Source organism: Bactrocera oleae, chromosome 4, assembly GCF_042242935.1.
Source record: "Bactrocera oleae isolate idBacOlea1 chromosome 4, idBacOlea1, whole genome shotgun sequence".
Taxonomy (NCBI): domain Eukaryota; kingdom Metazoa; phylum Arthropoda; class Insecta; order Diptera; family Tephritidae; genus Bactrocera; species Bactrocera oleae.
In genome coordinates, this window is record NC_091538.1 from 21,398,488 (window position 1) to 21,416,754 (window position 18,267).

The window sequence follows — 18,267 nt, forward strand, 5'->3', positions numbered from 1 at the left end:
AGTGCAATTATCCGGAGGATAGTGTATACATATACCTACATATATACATATGTATTTCTTATGTTTTTTTTACTTTTCCGCCATCATCCCTTATTGAACACACTTTAAGTCGTCACATTGTCAAGAACATATTTTTGCGCATTAGTTATTTTGTGTACACATATCTATTTACATACATATCTACATTCGTGCTCGAGACACACCTTCCTTATGCATAAGCCCTTAACGCCCGTATCAAACGAAATTTATCAAAAGTTATGCAACGTAGGGCAACGTAGAAATCAGTTGTTTTCATTTAACCAATGTTGCCATTGTTCAATTTGTAATTTTTCATAATGTATAAGCTCAAAACTATAATCAAACTATTAAACATAGCCTACCTAGTTATAAATAATTGTATTCGACTGTGATTTTGAGTTAGTTTAAGAATATTTCAAATATATTCAAGATTTTTTTTTAATTACCACAAAATATTGAGACTGGTAACCCTGCATTGCAAGAGAGCAACTCGACTTCAACTCGTTTCTAGGGTAAAAATCCAATTTTCGCGGATATCCCACGTTACAGTCGGTAGAAGCGGTGGGGGTGTTCATTTACATTGCGTTCTCATAAGATAGGTAGTATTAGCTGATACGGTCTACGGTTTGGCGTCGGTCACTAACTAAAGCATGAGGCGCCTGCTACACGTTCAGTATTTATTAACCACGTTCTAATAACGCGATATTTAGTGAATGTTTAGTACGAAATATTTATGGATCGCGGTCCATTTCACAAAATATTATATTTCAAGATATAAGAATTGAAAAAACTTAAAAATTATGTAATGTTTATTAAAAATTAACTATTTTTTTATATAAAAAATTTTTAAATTTTTAAAGACCTGATGAATACTTCACAATAGTTTCTAGCATTTTTTTGCCCAATGTTTTCTTTGAAATTTCTTTTCTACGAAAAATAACACAAACAAAAAAACAAAACCATTTTTCAAAATTTTTGTTTCCAAACACAATTTATTATAAATAGTGATGCGGCAAATATTGAACATGTAGCATTAAGCTTAAAAATTTGTTAATAGAAAATTAGAAATAAATAAGAATATGTTACGATTAGTAAATATGTATTGATTGACTAAATGAAACCAGTTATTCCGATCATATTAGACGCGTTTAAGAGTAAGAAAGACGCTTTGTGATCTAATTCGGAATTATATTCATTGAATGCCCCGAAGTTTGTAACATCCAGAGGGAAACGTCGGAGACCCTATAAAATACATACCTATATCAATTATCAGCATGACGAGCTGAGCCGATTTAACCATGTCCGTCTGTCTAAACTAGTCTCCCAGGTTTTGAGCTATCGACTCAGGGTATTATAGCTTCGGTGCAGTCGTAGGTTACGTTTTTTCTTGTTTTTATTTGTTATTGTCTTTTATTATATTATTTAATTAAACATAACCCCAGCGAATACGTCTATGCGCCATATAATGGACCTACCGAATAATCGCAAACATTGAGGCTGAATCATGTACACAAAAAGCTTTGGTAGACATCATAAATGACATTGTATAACAATTTTCTTTTGATAATTTTCCATAAATTTGCATGTATGGAAAATATTGGCGCTACTAACCCCGCCGACACACTTGCTACGCATCATTTCGCTATTAGGATCCTCCGTTCTCGTCACCGCACACACCTAAGTTTATCTCCAGCAGTAACTTGTATTTATTGTTGTTTTTTTAGTTAGTGTAACAATATTGTCGCATGGAACTAAAAATAGCCGAACTCACGAGACTTAGAGAGCACCAAGAACAACAACAACCACGAATATCTACTATAATAAGTGACGGAACAGTTTATTCTACAATAACAATTAATATTTATGCATACATATGTACGCACACTTTAGTATTCGCTTGCAACAAATGAAATTTTTCTTAGCCGCCAGCAATACGCACACGGCGTCTCCGGCAATTACCGTTGCACACACTAATATGTGCGTATATTTGCAGCTTAAAAGCTGCAATTTTCTGATGTGCGGAGGAGGGCCCCGCCGTAGTACTGCTTCAGCCATTGTATATGCAAAGTGCAACAGCCGGGAGCTTGTCCACCGGTACACTTCCAATTGGCTGTTGCATTTTTTTATTATACACTTCAGTTTTTGTTATTGGAATTGTTGTTGTTGCTTAAGCAATATGTTTTGCCCGAGTGTGATTACTTTGGCCTCAGTTGACCCGCTTTTAATCAGTGGGCAGCTACAATCGCGTGGGCCGCATGAGATTTCAATGGATCCGACAGTTGTAGGCTTCTTTCAGCTTTCATTTGTCGTGCGATGAATGCAACAATTGCAGCTACTCTAACTTTATGTGAGTATGATCGTAACTGTGTGCGATTAATATGTAGAATAAGGGGGCCGATTGATTAGGCATTATTTTTACGAATTTTCTTACACTGTGTAATTTGAAATTCAACTCTGCTCGTGTTAAATCCATGGCTTCGACTTGTGAAAACGAAAAGGACTCGACCGAAAAGCTTTGTATTCTCTGGTTCCAACGATAGAAAATGCTGTATAAGGTCTTCATCCTCCAAAGAAACGAAGTATAAGATAATCGAAATGACATAAGTTACATATTTAAGTATCTGGCTCAATCCCTTATAATAAATACATATGTATATTAGTCAAAGCTTCTTAAACTATTGCTACGAACAAAGCCCTATAAATTAATCGTTAGAATTTCCAAACTATGCGAAGCATGTCGGTGATATGGGATTTAAGTTAAATAAATCTGTCATGACGATGGAATCGGGTGTTTTACGAAGTAGGAATTATTGTCCATTCTTCCACTAAAAATTATATTACTTATTTAGACAACCTTACTCTCGAGAAATATGCATATTATTATGCCTACATCAAATTAGTGAAGTATATATTCATGTGAGTTGGTATGACTATCTCTGAACCGATTTGATCACCAAGATCTAGCGCTTGAAAACTAGATCACTGTTTTCAGCAAATGGCCTTAGAAGGCTTCAATAATCCTCATATATTGTCATTAGCGATTTGATCAACGTGTTCTCATTTTATCCCATTTCCGGCGGTACCTAGATCCTCTGCATTATTTTTATTCAAACTTTATATTCTGCTTAAAATGACCACAACTCGACGGTTTGAATTTTTTTTAGATTTTTACATTAAGCCATTTGGCCACGGGAATGTGGTCGAAAGGCGACCATCAGCCGAAAATGATATTCACTAATGTAAAAGAGTGTTTAAACTTCCACTCACGAGTTTTAACTACGCTTTTATAGTACTCTTGGTCTCGGAAATAATTTATAATGAACATGTAAGTGTCATATATTTCCAATTTCATCATCTCCAAATTAAAATAAAATTTATGAAACTAGTATTTATTTTTCTTATTTAATTACCAAGTGATATCCGAAGTCCAAGGCACTGTGTGCCCCAAAGCTCTTTGTAGATAAAAAGTTCTTGCTCTTTAACCAAAATGTGTTAATTCGAAAATCATAATTTGCAAAAATCTTAAAAGAACCGGCGACCCGTAGAAAAAAAGAGAAATGATCTCATATCCATTCCAAGAATAATACATAGAAGCTGTACGTTATGATACAAATGTTTTGGAATGGAACATTTGTTGTGAACGAGCCTTAACTTTTTTTCTATTTAATTGGATTTGATATTTGATTATGTTTGACAGATGTCAAAACATACTTAATAACATTACATTTGTACCGGAAAACGATGATTCGCGGAAAGCATTAATTTTTTTATTAATTTGAAGAAAAGTGCTGCATAGTCGCATCGAATGCTTGTCGAACCATAAGGAGATCATGCTCTACCAGAAGCAACATGAAGAAGATGGTTTCAACGGTACAGAGATAATGATTTTTATGTGAGAATTGAAGAACATGGAAGGCCACCAAAAAAGTTTGAAGACGCCTAACTGGAATATTGAATGAAGATGATACTTTGATTTAAAAGCAAATGGCAGTTGCAAAACAAACAATTTCAGACCATTTGAAAGCTATGGGAAAGACCCAAAAGTGTGGAAAATGGAGAAAATCATGGGTTAATCTGGGACAACCATCAATATCGACTGCACAAACTGATCGATTTGGTAAGAAGGCAATGCTCTGTGTTTGGTGGGATACGAAGGGTGTGGTATATCATGAGCTTCTAAAACCTGGTGAAACTGTTAATATAATCGATTAAGGCAACAAATGATCAATTTGAACCATGCATTGATCGAAAGACAACCAGAATGGGCCAGAAGTCCCAGCAAGGTAATTTTTATTACACGACAATGCACCTACACACAAAACAAAATCGGTCAGGATACAATCAAAGTACTTGGCTAAGAATTGCTGCCCCACCCGCCGTATTCAGCAGACTTGGCCCCTTTCGTTTACCATTCGTTTTCATCGATGGGACGGACATTGGCTAAGCAGCACTTCGATTCCTAGGCAGAAGTCGAAAATTGGGTGTCTGATTTGCTTTAAAAGGCGAACATTTCTATTGGCATGATATCCACAAATTGCCAAAAAGGTGGTCAAAACGATTAAAATGCAAAGGTCAATACTTTGAATAATTTTTTTTTTTAATTTCCCATTCAAAATTAGTATTTCATTTTCACAAAAGAGCGCTTATTTAATACCGGTACACCTGGTACACATCTACTTTTCATAAGTTTATAGGAGAAGGAAAAAGCGATATAAAATACAAACTCCTTTTGTATATTAAAACAAGTCTGTTATAACTTTGTTAATGTTTTTACTTTATTATTGCACTCCTTTTGAGATACTGCATTTATAATTAGATCATATCTTTTATGTTTAATATAAGGTATTTGTTATTTAGAGATAAATACCTATGAAGGTTTGACTAAACATTGTCAGAATAAGGAAACGAGATAAGTGTGCATAAAGAACCTTATTTGTTATGCAATTGACATGAAATTGACAACTGTCAAAATAGACATGTGCGTTTGAGATTTACGGTTAGTTAGTTAATGAGTAACTATAAATCACAATAACAGGACTATAAAAAAGTAATAGTTTCAATTATTCTTCCGGAAATCGAAAAAGTTGGATTATGATTGTAGATCTACTACAAAATGATGTACTAAATCAATATAAACACTATTATAAATTGATGAACTAAACCAAGAGACTTATGTTTACGAATTCCCGGACCATTACCGAAAATACATCGAAAATATAGGCCAACTGGTAGAAATCGAGTCTTGTGCCAATAATATTAATATATTGTGCATGAATCGGCCGCTAAAGTTTGTGTACATTTCATCTGAGCAGGGATTTAAAATTTTCATATGTAAGATATAGATGTATGTTTGAAATATGCTCTTAATAAAAAACGTTAGTTGTTCGACCAAGAATTGCTAAGCAACTCTAATTTTCTAATGTCAACAAGACGTACACCTAAAGAAAAAAGATAAACTCTTCCATGTTCAAGTAAGCTCCTAGAAGACCTCAACGTGCTTTTAAGAATAGAATCGATTCCCAGGGTGAAACCAAATAGACAAATGATGTGACGGTTAGAATGATGCAGACCCAAAAGGTCGGTATGATGGCTTAGAGATCGCTACTGAGACCTGAGAAGACATTAAAGGGGAACTCTTATGTGACCCATGAGATGATCCGAGTTGACAAAACTATCTAAAAACATAAGTCATATGACGATTTCATTGAAATTGTTCGAGAAAGACAATACATATATGTATGTAGGTTCATTTAAAAAACGTAATTAATTTTCCCAAAAAAGGTCTACGTTGAAAATGGTGAAGTTCGAACATTATGTAAAAACAAACTTTTCTTATAAAATGTTACATGTATATGTATGTATGAATGTAGGTTTCATTGGATTGAATATGTTATTATCGGCATATTTACGCATAAACCCAGCGACTATCTCACAACAAGCTCCACTCCAAGATAATACACATAAATTTGAGCCGCTTCACTCTCCCACCTCTACACTGCCCGGCGAGTTGAATATGGAAATCTTGCATTTAATTGAAATCTTAATTCAGAATCTATGCATAACTCTGTATGACGCTGTAAGCGAGCCGCTGGAATCTGAAATTCTGCTCAAGTACAACGTGTTCAATCTGAACGGCTGCGGCGGCAGCAACTGATTGGCGGCGGGTTGGTTGCGGTGCAGCTAATGTTGCTAGCCCTCCTCTTGGTGTTTATTTTTTTTCAAGCTCCACGCTCGCACATAAAATAAACCGTCGCAAAGCGGTTTATGTCGGTTATGACCTGACAGCCAACCCAAATGTTACTTGATTGTTGTTTTTGTTAGTATTGCTGATTTTTGTTGTTACTTGCAAGCTTTCTGAAAGTTCTGGTTGTTGCTGTTTTTGTTATTGTGTATTTTGTTATTATTTTTGTTGTTTGCTCTAAGCTATTTATGGCTGATTTTCATAGACGCCAACATCGTCTGCCGTACCGCACCATCTTCGGTCAATATCATTACCCCCAACCTACCCCACCACACAAAAGTGCTGTTACAACGCAATTATACATCAATAACAACAAAAGGCTGCTGCGATGAAGGAGGTTGGTAAGCAATATCCCGTATGTACACATCTATCCATATACATACATATATATACATATACTATCAATATTCCCATATGTATATATGCATCTGGGTGTATGTTATTGTAAGAATGCTTTTCCAAACAGCGTTGTAGGCAATTCATTTTTTTTTTTTGTTTTTCTTTAAATAGAGAATTATGAAAAAAGTGCAGCGGGATTGGTGGCAATTAGTCGCTGCCATGGTGGCAGATAAGTGCAATTGCAACAATAGCCTTTATAGAAAAATAGTTCTAAGAAGCAAACAAAGAGCTCAGACAGTGTGCTTTCAAAGACGATAAAGATTACAAAATAATCTTTAAACATTAATTATTTTCTTTTGGATTTCATTACTTAATGCCATGCGATTTGTTATACGAGCGCATTATTCAAGGTTTATTATTTAAATTAATTATTATAATTGGATACATGCACCTTAGGTCCAGTTGAAATTTTGGACTTGAGCGAATTTTCAAAGAATTAAATTTTTGTTGTCTGTTGACAGGTGACTGTTGTTAGGAAAAATCTTTCTACATTCAAGTCCACCACCAATCGTGTGGTAGTCACGTCAATGGTAATGTAAATGTAAATATAATTTAATAATTTTAGTTAAGAATAATACCCTAATCCTAGATTTCTAGTACAATATATATTAGAGTGAGTTCTAACTGACAAAACTTGATTGTGTTTTTTAAAGTTAATTTAATTTGCTTCTGAATATAATTAATTTTTAATTATATTTTTTTTACACGTGAAGCAATGGCAGATATAAAGTTATAGTTTCCAGAAAATGTCAATAAAATAAACATTTCTATATGGACATATGTACGCAGGTGTATTATTTATACTTGCTTACGTACCATTTGAAAGTTTGTTATTGTATATGTATTGCAAACATCTGTGTGGATATGTGTATTTCTTAAAAATAAATAATAATAAAATACATTGTTTATATTTTAAATTATTACTCAACTCTTAAATATTTATTTCTCTCTTAGTAAAGAGAAAATAAATGAGTGGTATTAATAAGTTGTTACTACCCTTTTTCTCTAATCGTTAGCTAACACATGCAACCCTGAGATGCAGCTGATTCGTTTGACATTTGTTTCTTTGCCTTGTGCAAATTCGGCTTTTTCAATATAAGATAAAAAATAAACATGAGTGATTCTAAATCGATACTTATAGTAAAGAATATACCAAGATCCATAAGTGATATAACAACGGTATTACCATCGGCAGCGAAAGAAGTAAAACCATTTGGCCGGCGACGCGTGCTGCTCACTTACGAAAATGAACAATCCGCACAAACCGTTTTGGAGCAGCTGCAGCAGTTGGAGATTAAGCCTGGTAAACAACTGAATGTATCCGTCTTTCGCAAAAATGTGATACCTGTTACAACTACTAAAATTGCGAAAGCAACGACCTCCAGCAAAGCGACGCAGACCAAGTTACATCCAAGCAATGAGGCTGCATTGCCACAAATCAGCAAGTACGTGTCGCAGCTTTTTGCTTGCGATGCAAAATTAAATTTTGTACAACCGCCACCGCCTTATCTTAAATATGCCTATCCACGTATTACACCAGATATATTAGATGCCATTAGCATTGCTTTAATGAGTAACACACGTTTTTACACACAAGTGCTGCATCTGATGAACCGTATGAATTTGGAGCCACCATTTGGCGATAAGCCGACAGGTATGTGTTTAAGCAAGCTATGGCCACGTGATGTTGGTACGCAAACAATCGAGGATCCATCAGCTGTGGCTGTAAGTGATGATTGTGAAATACTATCTGAAGCAACTAAAATAGTTGATGGGAAATCAGAATCCGAATTGGAATCTTCCGAAGAAGATGATGTCAAGTCAAAAAAAATACATGTAGCAGAAAAAAATCAACTGAAACGCAAAGCAGCAGAAGAGCTTGAGAAGCAATATAAAAAAAGAGCACGCCAGCTATTGCAAACAGCACTGCAAAAACAAAAACATGGTGAGACTACTGGCAGTGCCAGTAAAAATGTGCCTCAAAACGTATTTGAGCAGTCAAAATCGGTTAGTAAAAGAAGCACAATCGCAGTAAAAATACAGCATCAAAAAATAACGCGACCTGTTGAGACCTATGTGCTGCCATCAGAGCTAAGTGCAACGCGTCTTTCACTAGAACAATTAGAGGCACTCCCCATTTATAAGAATTACCATATAGGTGCGCCTAGTAATAAATTGTATATAAAGAATCTTGCCAAAGATGTCAGTGAAGAGGATCTAAAACAGCTCTATGCGCGCTTCGTAGCAGCTGATAACTTGGAAATCAAAGTCATGCAACAGGGACGCATGAAGGGACAAGGATTTGTGACATTCCATGGACTAACTGAAGTCGATGCAGCTGCAATGGTTGCAAAAGCGTTAACAGAAACCAATGGTTTTGTGTTGCGGCAAAAGCCGATGGTGGTGTGCTACGGCAAAAAGTAGACAAATGTAGGCAACGCAATCATTTTATTAATTTTTTTAAATAAATTTTATACAGTATGCATACTTTTATATACAATTAGATAACTGCCTAGGGGTTTTTAAATTAAATTTGTTTTATTTTCTTCTTACAGGCAACTCGGTCTTCTTGAAACCATATACGTGGATGAAGGGAACGGGGCTGACAAAAACAATGCATCCAGTTACTTAACTAAGCGAAGTAAGTCGCAATTATCAACGCAGCGTTACAAATATCTAATCTGCATCGATTTTGAAGCAACTTGCTGGGCGGATCAAGCTCCACCACAATGGCGTGAGTCCGAAGTAATAGGTAACATATACAAAATTTTGCTTATGGGTTGCTTTGACAATATATCTTCCTTTATAGAATTTCCTGCAGTTTTGATGAATATGCAAACGGGTAAAATTGAAGCCGAATTCCATAAATATGTCATGCCAATTGAATCGCCGAAACTGAGCGCTTACTGCACCGAACTTACTGGCATCAAACAGCAAATGGTCGATAATGGCATGCCATTGCAAACGGCCATTATGATGTTCCAAGAATGGTTGCGCAAAGAGTTACGCGCACGAAATTTACAACTTCCCAAAATGTCCAAGGATAAAATGATTGGCAATTGCGCGTTTGTCAGCTGGACCGATTGGGATTTCGGTATTTGTTTGGCAAAAGAGTGTCAGCGTAAAAGGCTGAAGAAACCTTCCTATTTCAATCAGTGGATCGATTTACGTGCCGTTTTTCGTGCGTGGTACAAATATAAGCCGTTAAACTTTGCCGATGCCATATCGCATGTCGGCCTCACATTTGAGGGGCGTCAACACTCGGGCCAAGATGACGCCCGCAATTTGGCGGCACTGGCGTATAAGATGGCATGTGATGGCGCGCCGCTAGCTATAACTAAGGACCTCGTGCCATATCAACTCAACTCGAATTGCATGCTATAAGCGTTGAGTGGAAAGCTGGTTTTGTTGAAGAAAATATGATGTTTTTTTTTATTTTGTATGAATCTTTTTAGGTATGTTATCCACATGAAATGTATGCACGTTTTTGGAAGACTTGAATTATTATTTTCATTTAATTTTTTTGTTTTTTGTTCTAAGCATTGTATATCGATTTATTAAAATTCTGTGCGATTTTGAATGTATGTTTAATGGAAAAAAAAAATATAAATAATAATGAAGCGTTCAGTAATTAGTCGAGATACACATCAGCTTAATTTTAAATGTATTTACAGTTCTTGTTTATTTTATTGTTGATTTAAAAAGAATATGTATGCATTTATATTTGAACTGTACTACTTATATGATATGAGAAACTGGCGCTAAAATGTTTATGAAATGAAAAATATTTTTTTATTAAATGCATTTTAACCATCAATATATTTAATATTTATATCAAAATATTGAAAAAATCACTTTTATTATTGTTTTTGTATTTTCTTTCTTTATGTATGTATTCATTTTTAGGTTTTTTGTACTTGTGATTTTTTTTTTGAAAACCTTATTTTTTTATCCTTTCAGTAAGAAGTACGTACTTTAATGTTTCCCAAATCATTTATTATTTTTTAAATATAAGTTATTACAGCTCAACTACATGCATTAACTTATTAGTGTAAACGTTAATTATAGCATAGAAATGGATTAAGATTCTGAAACAAGAGTTTTAGAAAAAAACTGCAATTTTGATACATATACATTTTATATGCGCGAAAAAATATATTATTACGGTACAATAAATGTACTATAAATATGAATTCAATAAAAAAAAGTGTTTTATTATGATTTTCGAAAGGAGAAAGTGACAACTTTCTTAGATGCAACAACATAATTCGTGTCCGGTTCCGGTTTCATAGGTGTCATTTTCTAAAGTTAACTTTATGATATTGCATATTGTTGGGCTGTTTTGCTGTGATGGTAACTATATTTACATTTTTTTTTGTGTATCCTACCTACTTGACGGGCTTGGCCGCGTATAAATTTGTGCCAGTTGCGGTTAGCTATACACGACTATTAAAACGGGCCATATCGAGTTCTTTCACATGGATAGGGTAGTGGACGCTCTCTTAATATGCCTTAAGCCGAAAAAACACGTTAACTTCGGTAGCACCAGAGTTAGAATCCGAATTATTATTATACAGTTTTACAAATAAAGAAGTTTAAATACAAGAAATTTTTTTGAAGATTTTAGCGTTATCTTGGACCATATTCTATGTCAAATTTTAAGAAAATATCTCGTCAAGTAAAAAATTGATTTTGATCACTTTGTATGGCAGCTATATGATAAAGTGATCCGATCTGAAAAAATTATTCGGATATTATAGCGACAATAATTTGTTTTCGTGAAGTTCAGTTTGGCAGCTATATATACTGTAGCGGACCGATATCGGCGGTTGCAACAAATCAACGTCATGGGGAGAAAACGGAGTGTGTAAAATTTCATCGTCGATCGATATCTCAAAAACAGAGATATTTTTGAACTAAACGAGCCATTCCGCCGTATATGTCATGATTTTAATTCTCATTCCAGCACATTTGACTTATCTGACTCACTTTTCAAAATTAAAAAGACTTTAATGTTTTCTCTTAATAAATGAAAATGTAACAATTTATTATATTGTAACTTTAAATCTTGGCTGTTGAAATTTTTGTTTCTGTAGCTGAGCAGTTTTAGATCTCAACACTTAAAAAACTCTCTTGCCTTTTCTGACTCGGCCAATTCCGCACGTATGCGGATTGCGCCCCTCGCGGCGGTTGGGCGGGAGGAGGGTAATCGTTGGGTTATATTATATTATATTATATATTTTATATAATCTCCGCGTTTGTTTCTGATTGTTACAAACTTTGTGCCAAACTTAATATTCCCTGTTCAGGTATAATAATAATTTAGATGCTCTAACTAAAGTGAATCGCCTTCGCAAAAGTGTTACGTAAAAACAGAAATATTTAAAATTTTATGACTTTACTATGTTGTGGTTTCAAATTCAAAAAAACAAAAATAAAAAATTCATGATTGCCGAAACCCGGGATTGAACCGGGGACCTTTAGATCTTCAGTCTAACGCTCTCCCAACTGAGCTATTTCGGCATATATTTATAATATGCCAAAAGATTTCTATACCAAAAGGTTGGATTTAGTTAACTTGTGTATTTAGAAATTATAAATTATGACTAACTGAAAACACACAATTTGTAATATGCTCACCATAGCTTTAAAATTCCATCTCAGCTTATGCAAAAACAAAAGACTTTCTTGTAAAATCGTTCAATAATCTATGAACGAGTTACTTAAATCAAGATAAATCATTAACCGGACCAAGAACAAGAACAGTAGGGGTGTTCTATTTAATCGTCACAAGCTAACATCTATATATTTGATTTATGTACATATATAACATATTGTGACGAGCACGGATGATAGAACAAAATCGAACCTACGATAAATTGCCAGAAGCAACTAGACAGCGAATTCGTAGTTGCCAGAATATTCTAGAAGCAATGTTTTGTTAAAAATTTACTGTATAAGGGCTGTCGGAGTATGCAGCAAGCACAGTTCTAAGAGCAATTAAGACATAAGTAAGAAGTTGTAAGCTCGAATAACGAGCAATAAGTGTTAAGTTGTTGAAATTAGAAATGAAGTTAAGTGTGTAGCCATTAAATTGGGACTTTTATTTAACAATCCAGTGGTCAAACTCCAGAGTGAGTTACAAGGTAGACGATTTATCGAGTAATCCATTACAATATCATATTTTCGCTTAAGTATAAATTGTGTTGGTAACGCGGACAAGAACTGTCAACTAAAATTCAATTTCAACCTATTTGGCATGGTTAGTTTGAAGTTTTAAATTTGTAAACGCATTATAAATACACTATAAAAATATATTTATTCTGTTTAATTATGGTCAAAAATGCCAAAAACTGAAAATAAACTTAAGTTTGCAATTTCGCACATATACAAGAATCTATAATTTTGAGTAAATGTTTGTGTAAAAATCACCATCTGTTACATACTTACAAATGTTTGTATATATTCATTTATTTTGGACAAATACTAATAGAGAATGGAAAACGAATAAATAAATAACCTTTTTAAAATAAATTTAAACCATTTTTATACTCTTGCAACTTGTTGCTACAGAGTATAATAGTTTTGTTCACCTAAGGGTTGTTTTTATCACCTAAAAATAATAGAGTTAGATATAGGCTTATATATATGTACATATGTATTTAAATGATGAGGATAATGAGACGAGTTGAAGTCCGAGTAACTGTCCGTCAGTCCATCCAAAATTAAGATATCTTAATAAAACTTGGTACACGTGTTCCTTGAAGAAAAAGTGAGGACGAGCTCGTGGGCGTGGACCCGCTGCCTGATAGGTTTAATGTATTTATCTCTAACACTATTCATCACCCAAATTTGCACAGGACATACCATTTTGACACCTCTTACGAAAGTATGAAAATTGGTGAAATTGGATAATAACCACGCCCATATCTAAAATGGCACAAGAGGGCTTTTTGGACCAGGCATCAAAATTGGACAATGGGCATGAAATCACATATCTCCGAACTTACTAAACCAATTTCAATCAAATTGATCCATAAAATTATTTTAACACGTTACAGTGCAATGGGCGAAATCGGATAAAAATCACGCCTATATTCCATTTACAAAACTTTAAATTCCATCTCATTTTTTCACTTTCCAGTATACAAATCAAGCACTAAATAATATATCGGGACAAAAATTTGCGCGAATATTTCCCTTAAGGTATGCCATCTCAGGTACAAAAATTGTCAAAATCAGTCCATAACTATTCAAGCTCCCAGATATCGGAAAAGTAGACCCCAGAGCTTATGGTGTCTTTTTGCCGGAAATAACGGGCAATTTTTGAGTTGTATAATTGAAATTCGGGGAAAATGTTTTTTTGATAATAATATACCCTCGTGTAAAAAATGGGTTGAACCGGATCAAAACTTCTCTTAGCCCCATATACCTAATATAAAGATTTTCGAACTTCCAGTTGACTTTATACAATTCTCTACTTGTTAATCTATTATTTTGTACAAATATATAGAAAAAACAACAATGTGGGATTTTGTGCGGACATAAGGAATCAATACAATATTCTTAACAACAACAGAAATCGAAGATTGCGTTAGCCCAATTATAAAATCATATCCACTGCATTTTGAAACCACCGGGACTAAAATCCCTCTCCCTATTATGTCATGTCTGAACCACCATATGCTTCTGATGAAGTTCATTAATTCAAAAAGTTTTATTTGTGAAACCTTCGAAACATCGTCGAGAAATCCTCGACCGATAGTTGCGATTCGTTTCCTATACAAAGCTTAGCATTCACATAGAAGATGTCCTATATTCTACTCTTCTGCTACCTCTCGACAGCTTCAACAATAGTCTTTGTATGATGTTCCCAGTTAGCTTACTTAGCCTTAGGAAGTTCCAATGAATTTAGAGTATCACGAAGGATTTTTTGTATGCGCAATACATCAGCTTTAGCCTCAACATTTCCGTCATTGTAATATAAATCTAAACTAACGGCAGTTTAATTGTTTCCCTACCCTTTCGTGATCATTTACTTTTCGTAAATATATTCTGCTCTATATTCTTAGTTACCTGTCAAATCTTCACGTTTTTCGGTAACAAAATTAATGATACTTCAACGGAACTTAGCTGTAGTTCGTAATAACAAACAAGAAAAAACGTTAACTTCGGTTGCACCAAAGCTGTAATACTGTTTACAGGTACATTTTTTATAGCATGAAAGTGATTTTTTGATTTTGATCAGTCAGTTTGAATGGCAGCTATATGCTATAGTTATCCAATCTGAACAATATGTTCGGAGAGCGTACCGATAATTTTAATAAAATCTGGGCAAAATTTCATGAAAAAATTTTAAATTTCAAAAAAAAAATTCCATACAAAGACTTGAGTTTGATCGGGCATGGCTAAATCGACTTAGCTCGTTAAGCTGATCATCTTCTTGTGGGAGGTGGTAACCAGAAACCCCCAATTTTGTCTGTCGTGTCTACGCTTTTGGTGCATTTTTGTTTTGTTACATTTTGAAATTTTTCGACACACAATCATTTTTTTTTTCAATTTTCACATTAATTCTACAAACAGATATAATCTGCCAAAATTTCTTTTCACAATTCGTAAAAAGTATATTTTGTATTTAATCCTTATTAATATTATAAAATTGAATGCTTGCCTTCTGTCTGCATATACGCGAACTATTACCTGAATTTTTGAAATATCGATCAGAAATTTTTTACATGCTCTTTTCTTCTATCGGACCACCAAGTTTATAAAGGATCATGTTTCCTTATTAAGTAACCCTAATTTGATTTAAAGGTTGTGTATATCAAACAACGTGACTAGAAAGATCTATCAAAATGCTTTTTGTTGGATGCAAACTGTTGGCAGGAAATTAACGTTTTTTATACTCTCGAATCCTGTTGCTACAGAGTATAATAGTTTTGTTCACCTAACGGTTGTTTGTATCACATAAAAGTAATCGAGTTAGATATAGGGTTATATATATATAAATGATCAGGATGAAGAGACGATTTGAAATCCGAGTGACTGTCCGTCCGTCCGTCCGTCTGTGCAAGCTGTAAGTTGAGCAAAAATTGAGATATCTTTATGAAACTTGGTACACATGTTTCTTGATACCGTAAGACGGTTGGTATTGCAGATGGGCGTAATCGGACCACTGCCACTTCCACAAAACGCCTTTAATCAAAAACAAATAAATTATCATAACTAAGCTCCACAATAAGATACAAGGCTGGTATTTGACACACAGGATCGCATTAACCTAATAGGTTTAATGTGCATATCTCCTAAACTGCTAAAGCTATAATAACAAAATTCTCTGAGAACAAATGTTTTCAACACCTCTATCTACGGTGTAAAAATGGGTGACAACCCCGCCCATTCCCCATATAACGGTACTGTTAAGAACTACTAAATGCGCGATAAATCAAGCACTAAACAAGCCAGAGACATTAACTTTTTATCTCTGGGATGGTATGAGATGACTTTATAGGAACCACGTTCAAAATTATATAGTGGGCGTGGCACCGCCCACTTTTAGGTGAAAACCCATATTTTGCTTCTGTTTAACCGATTTCAACTAAATTCGGTACATATTATTCTTCTCATATATCTATATTATAGTACGAAAATGGGCGAAAACGGATTACAACCACGCCTATTTCCCATATAACGGCATTTTAAATTCCACCTGATGTTTTCACTTTCCAGTATGTAAATAAAGCAACAATGATTATATCGGCGTAAAACTTTGCGTGAATAATACGTTTAAAGTATGCCACTTTGTGAACAAAAATTGTTTTAATCGAGTCAAAACTGTTCAAGCCCCTAGGTAATGAATATGTGGACCCCAGTGGCTATAGCTGACATTTTACCGAAAATATCGGTCAACATAGAACAAGGCGGAAGATCCACAAAGAAATCTAAAACGAGTATACCATTTGACTTTGCGAGAGTATAAAATGTTCGGTTACATCCAAACTTAGCCCTTCCTTACTTGTTTTTAGTTGGTTTGTGTACAAACTTTTAGAAATACATGTGCACATGCACCAATCTGATTTTTTCAGTCTCGGGAAACAAAAAAGCTCTCTGTACAAAATCTTACAATTGCCGAAATAGCTCAGTTGGGAGAGCGTTAGACTGAAGATCTAAAGGTCCCCGGTTCAATCCCGGGTTTCGGCAGCTTCTAATTTTTTATTTGTTTTTTATCTTTTTCGGTAATTTAAATATTATATTATTCAAAATTTAGTACAAAATACCGAGTGGTAGCCTTAATTTTTTATATCTTACAGTTATAAATGAGAATGATGGAGTCACTAGAGCGATCCGTTATTTTATGAACAAACCAATATGTCAAACTTGCATAGAATTGTAAGCAAATTCTTTTTTTCCGTCCTAATGACATAAGTGAATTTATTTTGCTCTCGAAGGCATTCCAAAAAAGGTAGCAGCATTTCTACTTTTACCAACCTTGTTTCTATTCTTGTAAACTGGTGAACTTAGTTCGGACATTTTTTTGACCGGACAGAAGAGCTGAAAAGCTCAACGACCAAAGGCGTGACGAATCTTAACTGCTTAGAGTGTTGTAAACATTTCGCATCATTAACAATTGCTTTCTAATTTGATGCATTACAATTGATTTGACAAATAAAAAGGTTCGGTTGCCGAAACCCGGGATTGAACCGGGGACCTTTAGATCTTCAGTCTAACGCTCTCCCAACTGAGCTATTTCGGCCCTTATTTATTTTTGCCAGGTGAGATTTATAATGGATTCGTCAAATTCCTGTCCTGCCACTCTTAACAATATCTAATGTATTCTGCGGACTGTGGTGAATATAGAATTTATACGCACATATGTATCTAGACTGTGTAATTTAAATAGTTATTGATAAAAAACAGTCAGATTCGTTCAAATACATAACAATTATGATTATATTCTTATAATATAATATATAAATCTAATAAGTTTTATTTAAAAAAATTATACGTTTGTCAATCCAACGTATTAAATTACTATAAACAAGTAAAGAACTTATTATCCATATTCAAAGACTTTTGCCAAAACAACCTCACCTTTAAAACCTCAAATTTGTTTTTCATATTTTAATAAAGGTTACATGTAAGACAGATTTTTAAGGGATTTTGTCGTGCCAAACCTATCAAGAAAAAATGCACTTTTGACATTAAATTACTAAAAATGCCAAATGGTATCAAATTAAATAACAAATTAAATTAAATAAAGCATGTGCACGAAAAACATTAGTCACACCAATAACGTTATAAAACTCACATTTATTATTCGATTTTACAAATATTCATACAAGTTATAGAAATAAAAAAACAAAATATAGTCAGTTTACCATATTTTGTTATAAGTGAATAACTGCAATTTTGGATTAACATCCTTCGTAAGCGCTTGAACAGAATCTTTACAGAAGTCTTTGGATACCTTTCGCAATTTGTTTTTAACTGTCTTTAATTTTTTACAGTTTATTGGGTCTTTAATAGTTTTGCTTTAATAATGGCCCAGTAAATGTTAATTGGCCTGAGCACTGGGCAATTCGGATGATTCGCGTCTTAAGAAACAACTG

General features: G+C 34.1%; 1 protein-coding gene and 3 non-coding genes across 16 annotated transcripts in view; 2 read left to right on the top strand and 2 right to left on the bottom strand.

The window, feature by feature from the left end:
- The window catches only part of LOC106614518 (3'-5' exonuclease Snipper), a 29,452-nt gene extending 18,940 nt beyond the window's left edge, over nt 1–10,512 (top strand). For 3 of the 13 annotated variants that reach the window (XM_014230307.3, XM_070107629.1, XM_070107628.1), the window contains 3 exons: nt 7,675–8,103; nt 9,214–9,410; nt 9,468–10,512. In XM_014230307.3, the coding sequence (XP_014085782.2) occupies nt 7,772–8,103; nt 9,214–9,410; nt 9,468–10,042 (1,104 nt within the window). In that variant the 5' untranslated portion in view covers nt 7,675–7,771 and the 3' untranslated portion in view covers nt 10,043–10,512. Of the gene's footprint in view, nt 1–6,464; nt 7,097–7,119; nt 7,189–7,674; nt 8,104–8,888; nt 9,089–9,213; nt 9,411–9,467 lie in introns of those variants that run through there. The other 10 variants (XM_036369192.2, XM_070107630.1, XM_014230306.3 and 7 more) reach the window with 6 other exon arrangements.
- A 1,596-nt stretch (nt 10,513–12,108) lies between these two features.
- Nucleotides 12,109–12,181, bottom strand: TRNAF-GAA (transfer RNA phenylalanine (anticodon GAA)). The gene has a single exon. It is a non-coding gene; the product is annotated as a tRNA-Phe (tRNA).
- A 4,604-nt stretch (nt 12,182–16,785) lies between these two features.
- Nucleotides 16,786–16,858, top strand: TRNAF-GAA (transfer RNA phenylalanine (anticodon GAA)). Its single transcript has one exon. It is a non-coding gene; the product is annotated as a tRNA-Phe (tRNA).
- Nucleotides 16,859–17,338: 480 nt separating this feature from the next.
- On the bottom strand, nt 17,339–17,411 carry TRNAF-GAA (transfer RNA phenylalanine (anticodon GAA)). The gene has a single exon. It is a non-coding gene; the product is annotated as a tRNA-Phe (tRNA).
- Nucleotides 17,412–18,267: the final 856 nt, after the last annotated feature.